The 19716-nt window shown below is 36.6% G+C and overlaps 1 protein-coding gene across 5 annotated transcripts; it reads right to left on the bottom strand.

Annotated features, from left to right (window-relative positions):
• Positions 1 to 725: 725 nt before the first annotated feature.
• On the bottom strand, positions 726 to 12535 carry ncln (nicalin). Of its 5 annotated transcripts, none has more exons than XM_038288594.1 (16): positions 12463 to 12535; positions 11637 to 11884; positions 9789 to 9979; positions 9103 to 9244; positions 8913 to 9007; positions 7725 to 7805; positions 7453 to 7556; positions 7246 to 7334; positions 6934 to 7073; positions 6419 to 6645; positions 5207 to 5294; positions 5074 to 5112; positions 4747 to 4910; positions 4318 to 4371; positions 3764 to 3842; positions 726 to 2177 (listed from the first exon to the last, which is right to left on the bottom strand). In XM_038288594.1, exons 2-16 carry the CDS (start codon positions 11809 to 11811, stop codon positions 2115 to 2117), a joined length of 1731 nt encoding a protein of 576 aa, XP_038144522.1. In that variant the 5' UTR covers positions 11812 to 11884; positions 12463 to 12535; the 3' UTR covers positions 726 to 2114. The 5 variants fall into 5 exon arrangements, with proteins under 5 accessions (XP_038144522.1, XP_038144524.1, XP_038144521.1 ...); XM_038288596.1 differs by having other exon boundaries at positions 4747 to 4907; positions 6467 to 6645; positions 9103 to 9247; positions 12463 to 12534; XM_038288593.1 differs by having other exon boundaries at positions 4747 to 4907; positions 9103 to 9247; positions 12463 to 12533.
• Between the last annotated feature and the right edge of the window lie 7181 nt (positions 12536 to 19716).

The following is a 19716-nucleotide window of genomic DNA, read 5'->3' as shown; positions in this document are numbered from 1 at the left end:
CTAAATGATTTGAGATGTTTAACATTTTGGTTCTGATTTCAACACTTAATGTCGACTTATTAAAGGTGACCTATTGGTTATGCAAATAAAAGCAGGAGGGTGAAGTTGAATAGTTGGGTTGGACAACCCATGGCTGTATTACCAAAATTCAGCCAAAGTTTGTTTTTTAATTCTCTGAAGGAAGAAATAACAAAGAAATCCAGCAAATATGGCAAGCTGAATTGAATAGGCCATATCAATGTAGAAATCTGCTGTCCTGTTCCTTTACAATTTCAAATTTTGCACAGAAACTGTGATATTTAGCATGAAAGGTGAGCCGGCTCCATCAGTGCTTCAATTGTGCCAAAAAATGTCCACTAGAAAAAAATAAAGGGAAATGTTTCTGGGTGATTGAAGCCGAAGAGCTGGTTGAGTGTGACGGGCACAGTGATGCTCTGCAGGTATTTCCTATACATTGCACTGTCATTTGTATTATTTGTATTGCTCATTAGTAGATCAAAACAAAAAAGAAGGGAGCATTTGAGAATTTTTACCATGACTGAAGGATCATTGACTAAATCATATTTTGTATTTTACTGTTTTTTTGGACAACTGATTAACACTGTAAAATATAAGAATAAATTAATTTCCCCCAACGTTTTTCTGTTTTATCATTTTTTGCAACAATAATTGTTTAAAAAAAAAAAGAAATGCACATGAACAGAAAAAGAAATCCCATTTGTCAGTTATTTTTAAATCAAAAATTTTTTAATTGCAAAGATCAAGTGCCACAGATGAGGTGAAAACAGGGTGCAGAGGAAAGCTCATTTAATTGCACAAGACAAACCGCTCCAATAAATTATTTTTAATTGTACCACACCATTGTCTCTGTTGGTAAAAAAAAAAAAGTAATAGTTATCATGGATCATGCATTAACCCAAAAAAAGCTAAAGCAGCTTAAGACCCAAAAAACAGAAAAGGCAACATTCTAGATTTAGCCATCAAGGTATTTTCTGTCATTCGTTCACTTGAACTCATCCAGTGTTTTCAAAACTCTTAATGTTTGAATTTTATCTAGATTCAATATCGAATTATTTATTGCAGACAAATGTTATTTTAGAGGTTTATGTAAAGACACACTCCAACCACCAGCATGCTATGATATGGTTAAGAAACACATGTTCTGATTATCCACCACCACATATTTTCAATAATGATCACCGTTTAATCAAAGTAGCAAAACATCAAAATCGTAAATCAAAGAAAGTCACACAGCAAACAAAGTTAATAAGTGATTTATGGCAGAAAGGAAAAAGAGAAACACACAATTAGTTTATTTGGGGAGCCTTTCACAAATCATCAAGAAAAAAAAAATTCACATTTTACAGTCTTCTCTGTAAACAGTACTTCTGAGGAGTATTTGTTAAAGCCTTAACATTCACATGCTCAAAACATTTTTGAATGTATTTTATTTATTGTTATATTGATCATTCCTGTTGTTCATACTTGAGTTCTAGCAAAATGTTAGTTAGAAATCTGGGGTTGAAATGAAAGTGACAGACTGTCACCACTTAGAGATGCAGGTTAAATTGGCACAAAAACTATAAAAAGGGCAGAAACATTACATGCTTGGAAATTGACCCTCTGATACAAATTTCATATGTTTTAGGGACCATTAGTAGCAAAAAAGAAGAATCAATGCTATGAATTTTGTAGTACATCTCAAATATATGCGAGACCAGCGTTGAAAGAAGCTAGAAAATGTTGCATCTTTCCTGTAATCTCATTTCTTGCCAAAACAAATTCAAGCCTCAACTGATCAGTTTCTAGCTGCCTAAAAGGACACATCAGTCAGGCTCACAGAGTACTGAGAGGTAAGGAAATAAAAAAAAGGATCAACACGGAGAAACAAACATCACAAATCACGACTCCTGAATATCGTGGTCTATGAGACCAGAAAAAGTTGGCAGCAAGACAGGATCTGACATCATAGTTTGTGCATCCGGGGAAGGAAATGGAAGTGACGTTTCTGGTCCTGATCAGAACAGCAGCTCGGTCCAGCTTCTGCCTTCTTACTGGCTAGAGTGTCTGGATTTGTGAAAGGAGGTACAGTGAGGACTGGAAGACAGGGAGCCTCAGTGGACCTTTGCTTTGGGCAAAGTTATTCTCCGGACAAAGCTGTAAAGGAGTCCAAAGTTCTGCCAGTAAAGAGAGAGAGGGGAGACTTAGTCAAACTCTTACTTACAGACATCAACCTCTGTTACTGTTCATTTAGGTAGCTGACAAACTATTGACAAACTTTTCTTTTTACCCTCACTCTGATATAACAGCTGACTTCTCCTGTTTTAGGTCAGATGGGATTTCAAAATTGATTTTATTTGCTAAATGGCAATAAACAAAGAGAGCCAAGTTATTGCATTACTTTCTTTTAATTCTGAGGTTTACATAAATGTTTCTTAGTATTCAGTACAACTTCTAAATTGGGTCTTTGGTCAAATGTTTTTGGCATCTATCTTAGCGTATGCCATTTCCGGAACAGAAACCGGAAATGGCATAGGCTAACAATATTTTCTATTTTTAAATGTTTATAGTTGTGTATGAATAATTCACACCTGCTTAAATGCATGTATTCATCTCTGGTACGACTTCAGAGGAATGTGATGGTGAGGAAACATTTAAACACTGCAGGCGCTTTGACCTTCTCTATTCTCCACCTCACCGTCTGTATCAGTTTCCCCCCTTTCCTCAATAATGTGTGAATGATTTGGCGTTAGTGACTTCACGTCTCCATATCAAGTTTGCTTTTTGATAGATCACAACCTTTACTTGCAAAGTGACGTACGAGCACAGCTGATTTACATTGATAGGTTAACAGGCTTTTTCTGAACTGCAGTAATCAGAATCAGCTGTGCTAAAGCAGAGAAACCTCTAAAAACCTGCAGGAAGCAGCCCTCCAGGACCGACTTTGGGGATGCCTATTTTAAATGATTCCTCAGGCCAATATACAGAACTTGACACTATCAATGCTACGAGCGGGGCTCCCCTCTTGAAATACCGACTATGTAAGTTGGGAGTTGACATACGGTCATTGGCCAGGTCATGTGACCTGGAAGAATATATGGCTATATGGCCACAGGCTCTTATACAGTCAAAGAGCTCAGGCTCTTGCTCTATTATAAAGAAAGCTAGCAGACTACAGACAAAAGCTAATGACCCCACAGTCTGAATGTGTAAATTTCAGGCATTCCGCGCAAACGACTGAGTACTATTTTTCATAAATCAAAACCACTAGAACATGGCAGTAAAAATCTCTTACGCCCTTGATACTGCCTTGTTCATTTTTTTTTTTTTCATGTCATTGGCAGAGCGGCTGTTTTTTCATGTGTAGGGCTAGCAGGCATACCCATAGTCAGCCCTCAAGGGCTGCTGTCCTGCAGGTTTTAGATTTTCCCCTGCTTTAGCACAGCTGATTCGGATAATTGCAGTTCAGCAAAAGCCTGTTAATTAGCAGTTAATAAAAGTCAGCTCTGTGAGAGCAGGGAAACCTCTAAAACACTGGTGACTGGCCACCTGATGGTTTACTTTTGCAACAGGACTGCAGCACTAGCGCCCCATGGTGTGCCTCTAATATCTTTCATAGCATGTATTAAATAACTGAACTGCCTAAACTTTAATGAGCAGTAGTAAAGGGTAAAATATCCTTATGGTCTCTCCACTAAACTCATCTTTAAGACCTGGACGTCTTAAAGAAGCTACTTTCTGCTGCAGTGATACCATGACTTACCTGGATAGCCAGATACATCATTCCTAGGTAGGCTGCAATGCAGAGAGCCAGCAGCAGGTCAAAAATAGCTGGCTTCACTCTGAGAAAAGGGGGATAGAGGTTGGGAGTCAGAAATATGGAGATCTTTGGATTCAGGTTTTGATACCTCAATAAAATTGTATTTTATAAATAAAAGTATCAATTAAAACTTCAGCAGCCGTTAAAATTAGCAGTAAGCTTCACAGTTTTAACAATGTCACAATAAGGTTGTCCATCTTAAACAATCTGAATTAAGACAAAGATTTTAAAAACAGATGGTTCTCTCACACTCCGATAGAATTCCTGTTTCACCATTTAGTGGAACTTTCTAACCTGAATGAAGCTAAAAAAAAAATCAAATATATGGTGCTGTTTAATAATAGTCAAATATATATTTTCCATTTTTTAATCACCCAGGTTTGTAACTCTATCTCCATAGAGTAGATTTAAATCTTTCAGACAAAAAAGATGTCTAAGCCATATTAGAAGCAGAGTCTAGGATGAGCTGAAATATCTTAGAGCAGGTGAAGTCGTACCTGTAAGCATTCATAGTCTGCTTCAGCTGATCGTAGAAAACAAACTCTGGATCCCTGAAAAGGACACATTGTTAATGATCAATATCTGTAAGACATGTACGCTCTGACATGGGTATATTTCTGCATCTTACATTTGTGTTTGATTCCTATAAATACTAGATAAAAAAAAAAGCCTGATGTCATTTTTGAGGTTTAATCTGCATTCCACACATATTCATGTCAATATTTTCATGCTTTGTCAGCCTTTCTAATCAGTATAAAGATGGGATAAAAACAGTCAATATGAATTTATAACAGATCTGTTTGAGAAGCACAAAATGAAAGTCTAAAAGGAGGGGGGGGGGGTGCTTTCTCTAGGCTATCTAGGAAGCTTGGATTCACAGAATAACTACTTTGATCTGTGCACCAGTGGTCTTTGTTCCTCTTTACCTTTTGTCAGCTTTGACGTAGTGTCTTTTCACATCTTTGAGATAATGGCTAAGGTGATATTCCAGCGTGGAGACAACATTGCTGTCTTTGTCCACCAGCTGAGCAGCTCGAGGCTGTGCTGTGAGCCAGTCAACTACAGCTGACAGATGCTCCTCCTGCACCTGCTGATGAGGGAGACCAAACACTGACTGCAGATGCTGGATCAAGTCCATTCAGTCACTCAGATTATGTACAGAAAACTATTAAATCCTCTAATTGACTCGCATATAAATTGTGATTTAGAACAACAAAATAGATTAAATAAAGCATCAGACTGAAGCTACTTACCATTTGTTCTGTGAAAATCTGGAGGTCTCCAGGAGCTCCCTTTGCAGACAAGTCAAAGAGACAGACAGACAATATTACATGTCAAAAGTCAGATGCACGAAGAGGGATTCTAATATTTGCTGTTGGTTTTTACTTTTTCTGTTAGGTTGTAGATGACCCTCGCCAGAGCCTCAGCTACCACCTTGGTGTTCCTACTGAGCTTGCTGACATCCACATGAGGTCTGTTAGAAAACACAACAGGTTGTAAAACAGTTAAAGCAGACGAATGAGTCTCTGCTGTCCAAACAGAACTAAACTTTAAACTTATTGTAAAACACTTGGAGTGAAAAATTGGGCACGATGAGTGCCTTAGGGAGGGCCTAGTGTAACCACTGGGGGACTCAGCATCACCCAATAAGTTTTAAGAAAAGTCACACAGCGATTACAAAGTCATGTGTAAAAGCAACATTTGTCAGGTTATTTCATCTCACTATATAAGAGAATAACACATTTAACCATATGGTTAGTTTTTACAGCCCTGGATTACACAAGATTTGTGGTTGAGAGGTTAGAAATCAAGGAGAACAGATGAAACATTGAAAAAAAAAAGTAAAAATGTGCAAATGTCTTCATATCATGCTGCCTCTAATTTCAGAAAATCCCCTTCTCCACCTTGACGGGACAAAAAAAGCAAGTCTGTGCGGGCAACTATAGAAAAGAACAGAAAAATCCCTTTATTGTCCAACAATATTCTGGTGTTACAGCAGCAAAAAGATGCTATGCTGGTTCTGAGGAGGCATGTGGACATCAGGTAGATCTTGAATGGGTAATACTGACGTATGCGCTGCTGCTCTTGATGTCACCGGCCTTATTAGTATACAAATGTTGAGAAGCCACTAAGACACAGAGGGGATGAGATGCAAAATAGAAGCAAAGAAACTCAAAGATGGCTTTACGGAGCTTAAATCAGTTTTCTGACATCTACAACCATCAAGGTAGGTAAATAAAAAAGGGCATTTGAAAAATGATACCACATGAGTTGGGTTTGGTTTAAAAAGCTAAGGGCTGGTGAAAAAAAAAAAAAGAAATCCAAAGAATAACGTTGAAAGACCGAACTAGAGGAAACAGAAAGACTGAGCCAGCAGACTGAGGGTGTGATGAAGGATTTCTGGAAACCCACTTTGCTTATTTTACCTCAAGAAAAAGACAGAAACCTTTGACAAATGTATCTAAAAAAAATACAAGTAATTTGGAAATAAGGGATGGAATCAAGCTAAAGAAAAACATCAATCTAAACTGCATCGTTCAGCAAACATTATTTCACCATGGAATGGGAATTTTACTCCACTTGCAATAATGAACCCACCCAGCAGGGGGCTCTCCCGCTCCATGGCGAGAGGAGGGGGACACTGACCGCACGTCCATGATACTGGAACGCTGAGCTGAGCGATGCGACGGCAGGTGGGAGAGAGTGAAGGCCGGCAACCGGCGGATCCCGAAGCGCTCGTGCTCCCAGGCCAGCATGTCCTCAGCTAGGTTGATCTTCTTGTGAACCATGGAGAACTTTACCTCAGGGTACTGACTTGAAACCACCTGGAAGAATGTAATAAACATCTTAAAAAATTGAGCTTGAATGTTTAGATCCTGGTAAGGATAAGTTGGTTCATGCAGAGCAGAGGTCATCCAATGTGTTTACCATGTATTAAACCAAAAAACTCATTTGATTCAAAAATGTTTTTGTATATTTTGGGTGAGATAAGAACTGAACCATCTGCATGTCTCTGCAGACTGTGGTAGAAATAAAACATGCAGCAATGCAAACTTTGATTTCTTCTATAAACATAAAAGCAATTATTTTGCTAAATAAATGTATGATCTTACAGTCTCCAGTTCTTTAAGTAGAGAATACTGAGGAGTTCCCTCTTTTGGTGGTTTAGACACATGAAGGTAGAGAGAGTCTCCATTCCCAAGAGTGTCCAGGCACAACACAAAGGCTACATTGTCCTGCAGCAAACTGGAATCTAAAGGCAGCAAAACAAAAATATTGGAAGCATATAAATAAGCAGAAAAAGTTTAAGACTCAAACTTATTTTACATCCTAACAGTTTTTTATTTCCAAGTCAGATGCGAGTCCAAATGGACAGACTTCCTGCAAGGTTCACACAGGTGTGTGTTAGGACATAATAACATCACCTGTGTGGTCCAAGTTGTCCTCCAGCCAGCGCTTAGTTCCCTGGTAGTTAAACTTCCCACCACCAGACACAAAGAACAGCAGGTTGTACCTAAAGACAAACCACACAGCTCTATAAGATAAGGATGAACCTCGCCCTAAAGCTCTTCATCTTCTAATGGTTCCATTGCTGTTCTAAATCATCTTGGTGTGATGCTTTTTCCACTCACGCAGCATGCGTCCTCTTGTAGGTATAAAGTTTGGAAAAGAGCCGAGCCAGCTCTAATAACATGGACACCCCGCTACCGTTTGAGTCTGCGCCATACGACAGCCACTACAGGAACAGATCACACTGATTAGTTTACTCACCCTTTAAAAGGATTTCCTCAACCGTTACTGTTAGACCACTGACACACTTAAGGTATGTAATAGATCCTTTCCGTTGCTGTTTTTGCTGAAATAAAAAAAAAAATATATATATATATAAAGGTGGTAAACATACTGGAGCAACACCAAAAGTATCATAATGAGCCACCACCACGATAGTGGGCAGGTCCTCCCCTCCAACTCCAGTCAGGCGGCCCTAAAGCAAAGCAAAGGATCATTAGCATATGGACTTATATCTATTTAATTAATTAGATTATTTTTTTTACACACCACTTAATTTTTTTTAAAGACACTCTTAGTCTGGAAGGGTCCACTGACTGATTAGATTTACAAAAAATCCATTAAAATTACATCTGATTCCAACAACATCTATACTACAGTTTACCTTTAATCTGCATGTAAAGCAATGGAGCAAGAAAAAGGTTTCCAACTTAAAAAGAAACAACCAGCCACACATCTTAATCTCATCAGCACCAAATTTTACAACTGATAGTCAGAAAAACGCTGCTGCAGCCAGTAACCAACCAAACTCCTACATGGATGATGAAGTTTTTACACTTTGATGGGGTGTTTCTTCAGTCGTACAATAAACCCTTTTTTTTTTCACACCCGAGAGGTGAGATGATCTATAACCGGACCTTACTGCTTCGTAAAAAAGACGAAGACGAAGGCTTGAAGTAGCTGAAGGACAATGGCGCCCACTAGACCCATGGCTGAAATGTGGATATGGCCATCTGTTTACGTCCACCTCTTGCCATGTTGTTTTCAAAGTTATTACTTGAAAATATTCTATGCAATTTTAATCATATTTCTTTTAAATGGAAATACAGCAATTGCAAAAAAAAAAAGGGACTTTTAAAATTAGCAAAATATCAACATAATTTTGCAGATATTTGTTATAGGAACGCAGCTAGAGAGGGAGGAGGTTTCAAAGAGGGTTTATCTAATTCTTATTCTAGAGTCCAATGGCGGCACAGTTTACACTGCAATAATTTGTACTTGACCTGGTCATGTAAGGATTGGATGCAGCAGCTTGGCAGTTAAAACCTGTTCCCTGAAACTCTCTGGACTCTCTTTGTTGAGCTAACCTTGACCAATTTTTCCTGACATTGACAAATCTTTAAGGCAAACAATAGCTTTCAATATAATGTGAAATTAATCAAATTACTCAGCAAACATTAATTTAACCGTCAAGTGTCACTGTTTTATCTAATATGTCTGAAATCAGCTGCCAATTACCAAAAACAAATCTGTTGAACAAGTTCAGATACTTTAACTACACCCTTGTGTTTCTGTTTCTCACCTCCAAACTGGTGATAGCCCAGTCACTGATAGCTTTGCTCTGAGCCCCGCTGGTCACCATTTGGAAACCATTTGCTGTGGCTGTGTGCAGCAGTACTTCAAAAAGGAAACACAAGTTAGACAAATTAACCAGGAAGAAAAGTCAAACCAAAATCATCTGATGTTAAAAAACAAAGATTAGGTATCTTTACCTTCAGCTGCAGATAAGGAGCCCTGAGAGGATGAGGATGTGAGGGTTTGGGTGTAGATAGACAGCAGCTCATTGTCCTCCTCTGCAAAGTAGACCGGGACGATGGTCTCAGTGGCTAGCATCTCTGGCTCCAGCTCCATGAACTGCTAAAGTCAGTAAACAGGCAAAAATTACAGCGTTTATAAGATGCAATATATGTTGAGAGAAAAATTATTTGATACGGTCTCTAATCTCTAATCCCTGAAAGATTTCTGAGGGAAAATTTTCAGAAAAAAGAACCTTCTATAATGATTTTTCTTTTGTCTAAATATGAGAAATTCATAGTTTCATAGTAAGTCACAGAGGTATGAATAGTCAGGGGGTGAAAGGAATGCTTTAATGAGGAAAATTAGTCCCTTTTAAGATCTTAAAAACAAAGAAAACACTGGGCTTGGTTACACTTTTTTACCTTTTTAACTTTTTTTGCTTCAGATTTAAACATTTAGAAAAGATGAAAGTTAAAGCAATTAACAGAGAAGAGATCAGAGACATTATTTTCTGAAATAAACAGCAATTTATTTGGCTCAAACAAAAAGGAGAGAAGAGACTTTGGAAACTCCATACAAAATATGAGTTTGTGATTCACCTGGAAACAGCTTAAAGGGAATAAATTAGAAATTAAACCCCTGTAATGAGTAGCAGCCATACCTGCACTATGTCTTGCGGCATGGCAGACATGTTTTTGGGCAGGATAATGACCACAGCCCCAGCCGACTGGCGGAGGGCTTTCTGGTACTTGTCGTAAGAGAAATCTGCCAAACGCATGATGACACAGCGACGACTTAGTACCTCCGCCTCCACCGTACGCGCCTCCGTGTTCAGAATGGAGTTCCTGGTCCCTAAACGGAGAGGACAAGCTGCTCATCAACTCTGACAGAAACAACAGTAGTTTGTAGTGTTCTGAAAAACATTTTCGGTTTGGCCACTATTGTCATGATTTATCAATCTCTTATTTATATAGAGAATTTTATCATGAGTTAAGCTGTGTTTTTAAGCTGTGGTGAAACATTTATTTTTGCAATATTTGTATGCATTCTAACAGAAGACACTGTTATGAAGTCTGAACATCGCATGTTCAGCCCTGCATGCAACTCGTTAAACATGTTTAGTTATAAGGAAAGCTATTTCAGATATTGTGTAAATATCAATCAGTGCAATATGAAAACCACAAAGGACATCACTTTTGATCCACTTAATTATTTTGCACGTTTACATTCACTGCGATGGACTGGCGACCTGTCCAGGGTGTACCCCGCCTCTCGCCCATTGACTGCTGGAGATAGGCACCAGCACCCCCTGCGACCCCACTCGGGACAAGCGTGTAAGAAAATGGATGGATGTTTACATTCATAAAATGGCCAAAAATTAACACTATAAGTGGATTTCTTGATTACTATAAACAAATTATTTAAACAGCATTTGTATAGAAATGATTATGTCCCAAGCCTTTTGAACACAATAAACAGTTGATTACTAGATCCGTGACTACTATAAGCGGATTCCACTCGACTAATATTACTGCTGCCAATAAAAATAATAACATCTATGTGACAGTTAGACAACTTTGATGAGTTTGTACGTAGTAATCCTGAAACAATCTATTTTCCACTGAAAAAAATGATGATGATAGATTTAAAAAAAAAAAAGGAAGTGAGGAAAGCTTTGGTTACAACAAATACCATTATTGCTAAAATCATCAGTTATATCTGAATGGTATATTTAAATAACTGTATAGAGATATTTCCCAGACAGGTTGCAGGTATAATTGTACAGGGAATGATGGTTTAAACTCAACAAAAGTCAAGAAAACCAAACTTAATTGGGTCAAACCAATCAAATCTTTCTCAATCTAATACAGTTGAAGTCAGACTCAGACACATTAAGCTGTTACTAACACTCATCGTTCAAAAAAAGGCTAAATTGCTTATATTAAAATGACAGATTTTACTTATTCATTCCTTATTCCAGTATATTTCTAATATAAAAGAATAAAAATGGTGAAAATCCACCAAACCCATGTAGACATGCCCAGTGCACCGCAGCCAAACATGTTTAACTAAAATAAGGAAACTTTAAAAGGACATATCTGAAGGACAAATTAACCAACCATAGAAATAAGTTTGAATATTTGTAAAAGAATCGTTTATTTGGCTCCAGCCGTCAAATTTAACAGTTTAATCATAGACAGAACATCATTTATAATGAGTTGACAGGGTGGAAAGTCCTGTCAATTTTTTTAACCTCATATTTGAACTGAAATTAGCTAATAAATAATTAACAGCATAAATGACACAAAGGGAGAGAGATAAAGGTGCAGCCACAAACACACACTGGAAGCTAGGTTTCGTTAGCAGCCAGTTAGCTGTCAATGAAGCGTTGCATTAAAGCCGTCTGGAACCGCTACCGAAATGCCACTGAATTAACTATTTTAGTTCAGTTAGCCAACAAATACACCCATTAAGTTCAAAGAGGATAGGAGAAGAATGACTGCCTCACCGTACGGCTGTCCCTGGAGGTCGTACTGCTGCATGCGGTACACGGTGAACTCATGAGCCGCCTCGGCTGGGAGGGGGGACACCAAGATCAACACCGCGGGGATAAATACAATAAAGGTGAGGGGAAACGACGATTTAAACATATTATCAAACACTTCACTCGCTTCCTCAAACATTTTGGCGATTGTAATCGGCGTGGAGCGGAGGAGGGCTTGATATTCAGCTGTCACTGCTCTTAGCCAGTGACGGTGTAGGTACCAGATTGACTCGGGCTGCCAGATTGACTCGGGGGCCTGCGCCTTTTGATGACGTCACAATACATAATTGTTTTAACGTTTGCACAATTGCGCAAAACATTTTGATTGGTCTGGACAGCTTACTAAAGTAATTATAGCGGGGTGTAGGTTTTATTCGAAAGCGGGATTGCTGTTTGTAAACGGACAATTTTACGAAGACATTCTCCATGGTCCCTGCGCCTTCTGATGACGTCACCGAATTCGCCATGGGCCTTGCGCCTCCCGATGACGTGACATTATGGCAATGCCACTCAAACAAACTACATTGAGCCCGCGGTCTGCATTTGTAACGAGAATAAATTCAGGAGAATGAAGCTAAAGGGATACAAAAAATAAACTTGTAATATTACAAAACCAAAAATACTACGAATACAAAGTATATTCAGAGATTAAAGTCCCTCTGATACTGTTTAAGTGACTGAGAAACTGCAGATTTGCCACATTTAAGATGGCGGACGCTCTGACGCATCTCAAAAGGCGCAGGCCCCCGAGTCAATCTGGCAGCCCGAGTCAATCTGGTACCTACAACGGGTAAAACCAGCGAATTTTGATCAGGCACAAAACTGGAAGCCCCTACTTCTGGGATTAAAAAACAAAATAAAACACATAATTACCCGGGTAATTAAAATATCAATTTTGATATGAAAAGATTAACTCAAATATTGAATAGAGTAATTTTTTAATGATAATATTTCAGTTATTAATAATGAAATTGGATGGGTCGTTCAGGGACATTAGAGGGCAGCTATATTTTAAGTTGAAACTGTAAATTATCTTCTGACGCTAGATGGCGCTAGACACCGTGAAATCCACTCATAAATTTTGTTGAGTGGAAACCTTGCGTTACCATCCCGTTAGCGCAGAATGTAATTGTAATTTTTTCCCCTTTATTTTGCTTTTAATATGGTATTTTACAAAACAAAATATAAAAAAGCAATTGAAAAGCTAGGTCCCCTTGCTCATTGCTTTTTGTACAGATTTAAATCCATACAAATCATACTCATTCTAGGCATAAAATATGAATAATTCCAGGTGGAATATAATTATCTAGTTCTTAATACAATGTTCATCTTATTAGAGTGAAATGTTACTACACGTTAACCACTAGATATATCTTTAAATACAATACACAATAATGATAATAATAATCTGTCATTTAAAAATATTGTTAGAAGTCTTTTTATTCAAGTAGGTAATTCATAGACTTGGGAATTTAAGATATATAATTTGAAGGGGAAAAAAATGTTAATCCAACTAACAATGAAGCTGTTTTAACCAACCAACTGACATATCAAGCAACAACAAAATAAGAGCTATTATAGTATCGGGACATACTATAGATATTTAGACTCTCCCATCATTCATATTGTTTGCAATCAGTAATTGAGTCAGTAAACTATGTTGTTTCAATTCAACAAATGCAAAAACTTGAGTTATCAAGCATCCCTTTTATAAAAAGAATAAAAAGAATAAATTTATTTGAATACATGCAGTACTTCTTTACATAATAATAGTGATATTGGCTCAAAACACTTGTAAATCTGTTCATTTTCTAATGACATCAAAAAATTTTCCATGTTACCCCAAATTCTCCAGAGAAACAAAGACTGATAAAAATTTAGATACATAAATATTTTTGCAAGACCTCCTGGGAGGTTAAAGAGAGCTAAAAACATGCATCCCTCATTGATTGTTTTTGTAGAGATATTATTTTTCTATAAACTTCTGAACTAAACTTAATCTTTAAGATCTGATAATCTATAATCTTAAAAACATGTTGACTATATAGAGTTTTAAAAGTTTCTTGGGAAAAAAAAAACTGTTGGTGTTTTTAAGATTTGTATTAGGAATGTCTCTGTTCAGTTTTTTTTTTCATGTCTCACATATTTGTAGCTCTGATTGGAGGAGGAAAAAATCCCTCTGTGTTCTTGTAAATTGTTTATCTGCATTTACTGACTCATCCTACAACTGGGAATTCATATTCTAATATCAGATAATCTAAACTGTCAGTAACATCATTTTTGTTTTTAACAGATGCAACTTAAATATTTCTTTCATATTACAGTGAGATTCCTGCATTTGTTCATTTTTTCCTTTAGATTTGTGCTTATCCTCACTCCTTGGTGGAAGGATGAATAACTCAACAAACTCTTAAAACAACAACAGGTTTGGTTTTACTGTGGATTTTTCTCTCATCTACACAGCTTTGAAATATTCCATACATGTTTATCCCATGGACAAGCTTCTGGCATAATTCTAGCAGGATAGCTTTGTACCAGTTTCCAGGGTTATTTCACATATTTTAATAATTGTTTGTGTTTTTAAAGGTCATCCGAAAAAAAACCAAAAAAAAAAAACCCTGGTTTATCTTTTCCAAGCTTTTTTTTTTTTTTTTTTTTTTTTTTACTAGTTGGGGACTTTTATAGGGCTTTGCTAATTCTGTCCCTGTTCTACTGATTTGACCCAAACAAAGCCTCTGATTTGTGAAAATTGTTTGGGATGATTGGTAAAAAACAAGCAAACAATAAGAGTCAGGGTAATCAAGGACGAAGAGTGCTCATGTCCAGAGTGAAGTATGTTTAGACCATAGTTTGAGCAGAATCATCCCAAGGGGTTGTTATGCCAGAACACGGGTGCATTGCAGAAAGTAAGTAAAATAGTGGAGAAAGAAAATCAATTTACGGCCAGACGGATTAGAAAAATAAATAATTAATGGGATAAATGTCTCAGATAAACACAAAATTAGGTTTTGGAAAAGGTAGAGCAGGATAACATTAAACGACTGATATAACATTTATAAAGTCAATATTATAAAATTGTTGACAAATGTTTAAAAGCAACGTCCACAGCAGGCTTTGAGTCACCTCAATGAGTTATGGTACAACATACGTCATTTTATGGCAATACCAAGTATATGGCCTTTCTGCAGATGAATGAGCAGCTTTTTTAAAATTTTGTTTTCATTTTACAAAGAGAAAAACAATATTTTAGGTATTTTATTAAATTCAGTTCATTTAAACATTCACTATTTTCAAAAAGCATCTAAAAAATTGGCTCATAACACATCAGTCATGTCAGCATTAGTTGAATGTCTATCATTAACAAGCCATGCTGCCACTTGTGTCTCTGCTTTGTGTATGTATATGTGTGTATGTGTATACGTGTGTATATGTATGTATATATATTTATATGTACATAGTTTAAATATCTTATTCTATTTTATTAACCGCTGTAGTCCAGCGAACACTTATTCTATGTTTTTAAATCAGTTTTGAGGAGTTATAGCTATTTTTATTTCTTTTTATATTTGTATTTTACATTGTAGCATACTTACTGTTGTGTGTTTTTTTTGTTTTTTTTTTTAGGTAGACAGTTTTAAGATCTGTCCAAGGACAACAGATGAAAAATAGCCTTTTGGCTTATTCTGGTGCATTTGCAGGAATGCTTTTTAATGTACATTGTCCCTGTCAAATAAATAAATACATAAATTAAAATTTAAAATGATTTAGCACCAATTCGCAACACACATCACCTCAAGACACTTTACAGAGACAATTCAACCAGATTACAACCATACAGTCAGATTGATTCAAAAGAGAGGACAACTCAATATAACAGGAGGAAACGTCCAGCAGAGCCATGCTCACTGTGAGCGGCCAACTGGCCATTCCGACTGGGGTTCAAGGAGACAGATTCAGACGGTGAAAAAAGAAGCAGAGATATAAAAGGCATCTGTCAACCAGCTCGACTGGCGGCCCTGTCCAGGAAACACACAGCCACGTAGACGAGCACATCCAGCCAGTCACAGTCAGAGAAACAGGACTACACTGAAAAACAGGCCAAGCTCCAACAGCTATAAACAAACGTGTCTATGGCAGCAGCACAGCTGATATTTCTCTGCAAGATGGTGTCACACCCAAACAGAGACTTACCAGATGAAGCTACTATGATGAAAAAAAAAATGTAAAAAAGCAGAGTGAAAGAGCTGAAGCTAACAGTAAATGTCAAATCTTAAATGTATCCCTTGGTGCAATCCTCCCTCCTTCCTAAAACAACAAAAAACAAAGAGTCTTAATTAAATGCAACAGGCAGCAACTTGAACATAATGTGACATATTATAACATGAAGAATTCCACTCTCAATATGCAAATTTTGACACTCTTCAATCCATCAAGTAAGGGCAGCCTTAGATCATTAAAATGTTAAGTATGTTTTTTTTTCTCCAAGGTTATTTTTTCAGAGGTAAAATATTTTTTTCCAAGAAAAAAATAAAAGTTGAAGGGGAATCATTCTTCCAAAATAAAGGACTGCATATGTCCAACTGTCTATTATGTGTCATTAAATAAGTATAAACCACTTCTTATTTCGAGTTGTGTATCCAAAACGGATTAAATAAATGCATGAATTAAAAGATGAGCAGCTTTTGAACAAGTATCGATCTGTTTGTAAGAATCTATGCCTATTAATATGTTTTTGACAAAGTGTGGTTTCAAGCAAAAACATGGTATATGTAAACTTCTATAATAAATTATTCATTATATTGTTCATTTAACTTCCATATTGCACTTTTCGTCAAAAGCTGCAAAAAAACCCAAAATAAATAACAACAAAAATTTAATTTGTATTCAAGCAAAAGATGGACGTTTATGAGTATCTGACCAGAACTGTAAAACGTCAACTTTTTAAAACAGAAACCTTTGTTGCACTATGCTTGTTTAAAAAAATAAAAATGTTTTAGGATGTGAAAAAAAACATGGAGTAGAGAAGAGCTGCAAACAATTTTCTCTTTTGTCTCCCATCCATCTTGTTCTCCCTTCTGGGGATCCTCTGCTAAGTGGGAGATTAATGCTGACATGGTGTCCTGCCATCCCACTTAATGGACCTTGGCGTGATTATTTCCTGTACTACGAGTAATCTCTGCCCAAGCTGGTGAGAAGACTGCAAGAAGCAAACAAAGCACAAAGCCAATTGAGGGGGGATGTTAAATTAAACTGATGGAGAAAGTATTATCTGGAGATCCACTGACATGAGCCACTGTTCGCTTGAAGGAAAACAAGCTTGCTGAAGACAAATGCAAAAAGGGACATTTGTTCAGAGGCGAAAAAATGTTCCTGTGTGGTTGGTGCGTGAGCAGCCAAATCACATGAGCCAAATTCCTTAAAATTCATAACATCCTGTTGTCACATGACTGTTTGGACTTGGTCGCCTAGCAGAAGTACACTAAGCCACATGTTCCACCTGGTAACACCTTGTGGTAAGTTCTTACTTTCACCCATATCTTGCAGAGTTGACCAAACAGTACACAGCCTCTATGAACTTCTCTTTGTCCAAATGTCCTCACAGCCTCCCTGGCAATGTCCTGGTCCCGTCACACGTTCTGTCTGCTGGCTAACAAGAGGTGTAGTGAGGGCATGCTGGGTTAGGTTCCATGGATAAATGAGAGATTATATATCTGCCCACAGACCTCCCACTCCCTTTTTGGTTTGCTGCCTTTTTCTCACTCCTGCTCAAACACTGACCGCACTGAATCGCTTCGATGTGAGAGTCAGAGATCACCTAAAATACTTCTTGAGAACTCTTTTGCTTAAACATTATTCATTATTATTAATGAAAGACAATTATACAGCAAAACTGAAACAAAATAAAAATAAAAAAACTTCATACAGAATAATGCTGAAATTCAAGGAATTGTAGCATTTTACTGAACTGGTTTCAAACTAGAAAATAACATAGAAACTACACACTGTTTTTTTGTCTTGTGTAGTTTTTCTGCATAAAATACTTGCAGAGAATTACTGCTGGTTCTTACCAAACACAGAGGTTTGTGATGTGGTAATGCTCAAAGAATTTAGTTATTAATTTACTTTGTGTTTAAGTCGAAAAATGAATAAAATCAACTGAACTGAAATGAAAAATTAGAAAACTTTACAATCTATTATTGTAAGGTGATTTAAAACTCTTTAAAGGTATTGTGCAGGATGTTCTTTTCCCGGGTTGATCATCAGAATAAGTTGTCCTCCTAATTGTCAATCATTCTGGTGATATGTTTACCTAAGATCGTCCTACGTGCTCGTCCCCTTTTTCACTTAGACTTGAGACTTGAGTCTGACACAGTGGAAAATCTGCAACTCTTCTTTTGGAAAGTAAGCTTGTATGAGCAATGCAAACAGAAACTTTTTAACAGAGCGTGCATGAGGAGAAATTGGCTCGTGCACGCTCTTGCACGCGTTTAATAGGTGTTCCCTCTCGGGAACGGGTACAGGGTTAAGCGTGTGCATTTTTCTTTTTTTTTTTTCATCTTTAAGATTACGTTTAGTTCAGAACTTTATAGAAAAATGAAATCTCTACAAAAACAAGTGGAGAGGGTGGGTCTTTTCAAAAATTTGCGAAAATCTTCCACTATATCTTCAAGTTGCAGCTTCCCTCTTTGGTTATGTTTTTTTATATATATATATATATCTGCAAAAATCAAATTTTAAATAGTGAAATAAAATGTAATAATAACCTCTGTCTTTCCTGTAGTAAGTCTGATGATATCCTGGCCCACATTGTTGTTATAAACACAGTTACACAGTGCTTGAAAGAAAGAGACTTAGGACAGGTGAGGACATGAGGTGCATCATCAGCATGGCTTTGGTAAGAAATGCAGTAATACTTTACAATCAGTGGTTGTGGGGCAAGATCTTCAATCAAAGTGGCTTGACGATCCAGGCTTGCTGAGGGTGGAGCCTTGAGAAACAATTTGTTTGCTCAGATCTACAATTACTATGTTTCAAAATGTTCCTTTTCTATCATGTAATATTTGTCCCACTTTAGCTTAACAGAAAAAGTTGCCATACTTATCTTCAATTCATAAAACAACAAACAAATATTCATTTTCTCAAAGGTGTTTAATTTAAAACTTTTTTCAAGTGCATTGTCAGCGCTTCGTTCTGGTCAAAACAAACCTGACTGGAAATTAGTAGAGTTGTTATTTAACCAGAGAGAATATATTAGATGAAAAGCTTTCTTGCCAATAATATTAAAAATTTTTTTTGCTGTTTGATAATATATCTAATCAAAATACAAACGGAAACTTTACAATTCACAATTTAGAAAATCTATTTCTCCTTTTAAGCAACTGTTACTGTTGTCCCCTGTAAAGGAGTCTGAAGAATAATCAGATAATTTTTGATAATTAGGTCCCTGGTATGTAAACCTGTTAACTGAGTACAAATCATTACTAGATCTAAATAGAGATTATCAGTATAGAGCCAAATCATTAGAAAAAAAAAATAATCACACGTTTATGTGGTATTCTATTTCAAATTAACACTCTGATTAAATAAGAGTATAGAAAAACAAATACATGATAAACACTAATATGTTATTACGTACCAGATGCCTTGAAATAAATTCACTGTAAGATTTTTTGAAACCAAAATGTGTTAATTAATAAAATGTTATGCATTTTTTGCCAAAATTGTAATTTTCTTTTCTAGAATGTAGTATATCTGGCACAAGATCAGAACAATAAAGCATTAAGTCATGAAGTAAAAATGTGTGATTATATTCTTTTTAGGAAAATGATTGTCAGCTCACAATTTTAGGGGAAAAAATTATTTTAGGAAATATAATATAACTTCTATCTGTTTTGTAAAGGAAAAAAACTTTTGTCAACAGAACAGCACTTTTCTCTACAGCAGATCTTTTTTAATAGACATGGAAAATACAGCAGTTGGTTGCATTTTTATCATTTTTAACATAAAAACAATAAAATAAATCCACACAGAGGCGTCTATGGAT

This window comes from Cyprinodon tularosa, unplaced genomic scaffold (genome assembly GCF_016077235.1).
Source record: "Cyprinodon tularosa strain WSP-4 unplaced genomic scaffold, ASM1607723v1 ctg259, whole genome shotgun sequence".
Lineage (NCBI taxonomy): Eukaryota > Metazoa > Chordata > Actinopteri > Cyprinodontiformes > Cyprinodontidae > Cyprinodon > Cyprinodon tularosa.
Note: the sequence above shows the minus strand (reverse complement) of the source record. Positions and strands in the feature narration are given on the sequence as shown.

What these genes read in the sequence shown, in the direction of transcription:
- ncln (XM_038288592.1), bottom strand. Translation starts at nt 11,811, where the DNA reads ATGTTTGAGGAAGCGAGTGAAGTGTTTGATAATATGTTTAAATCGTCG. An exon ending in ATACTTTTGGTGTTGCTCCA is followed by an intron (nt 7,557 to 7,724) that starts GTATGTTTACCA and finishes CTGTTCCTGTAG; the next exon opens with TGGCTGTCGTATGGCGCAGA. An exon ending in CAGACTATGAATGCTTACAG is followed by an intron (nt 3,843 to 4,317) that starts GTACGACTTCAC and finishes CCCTTTTCTCAG; the next exon opens with AGTGAAGCCAGCTATTTTTG.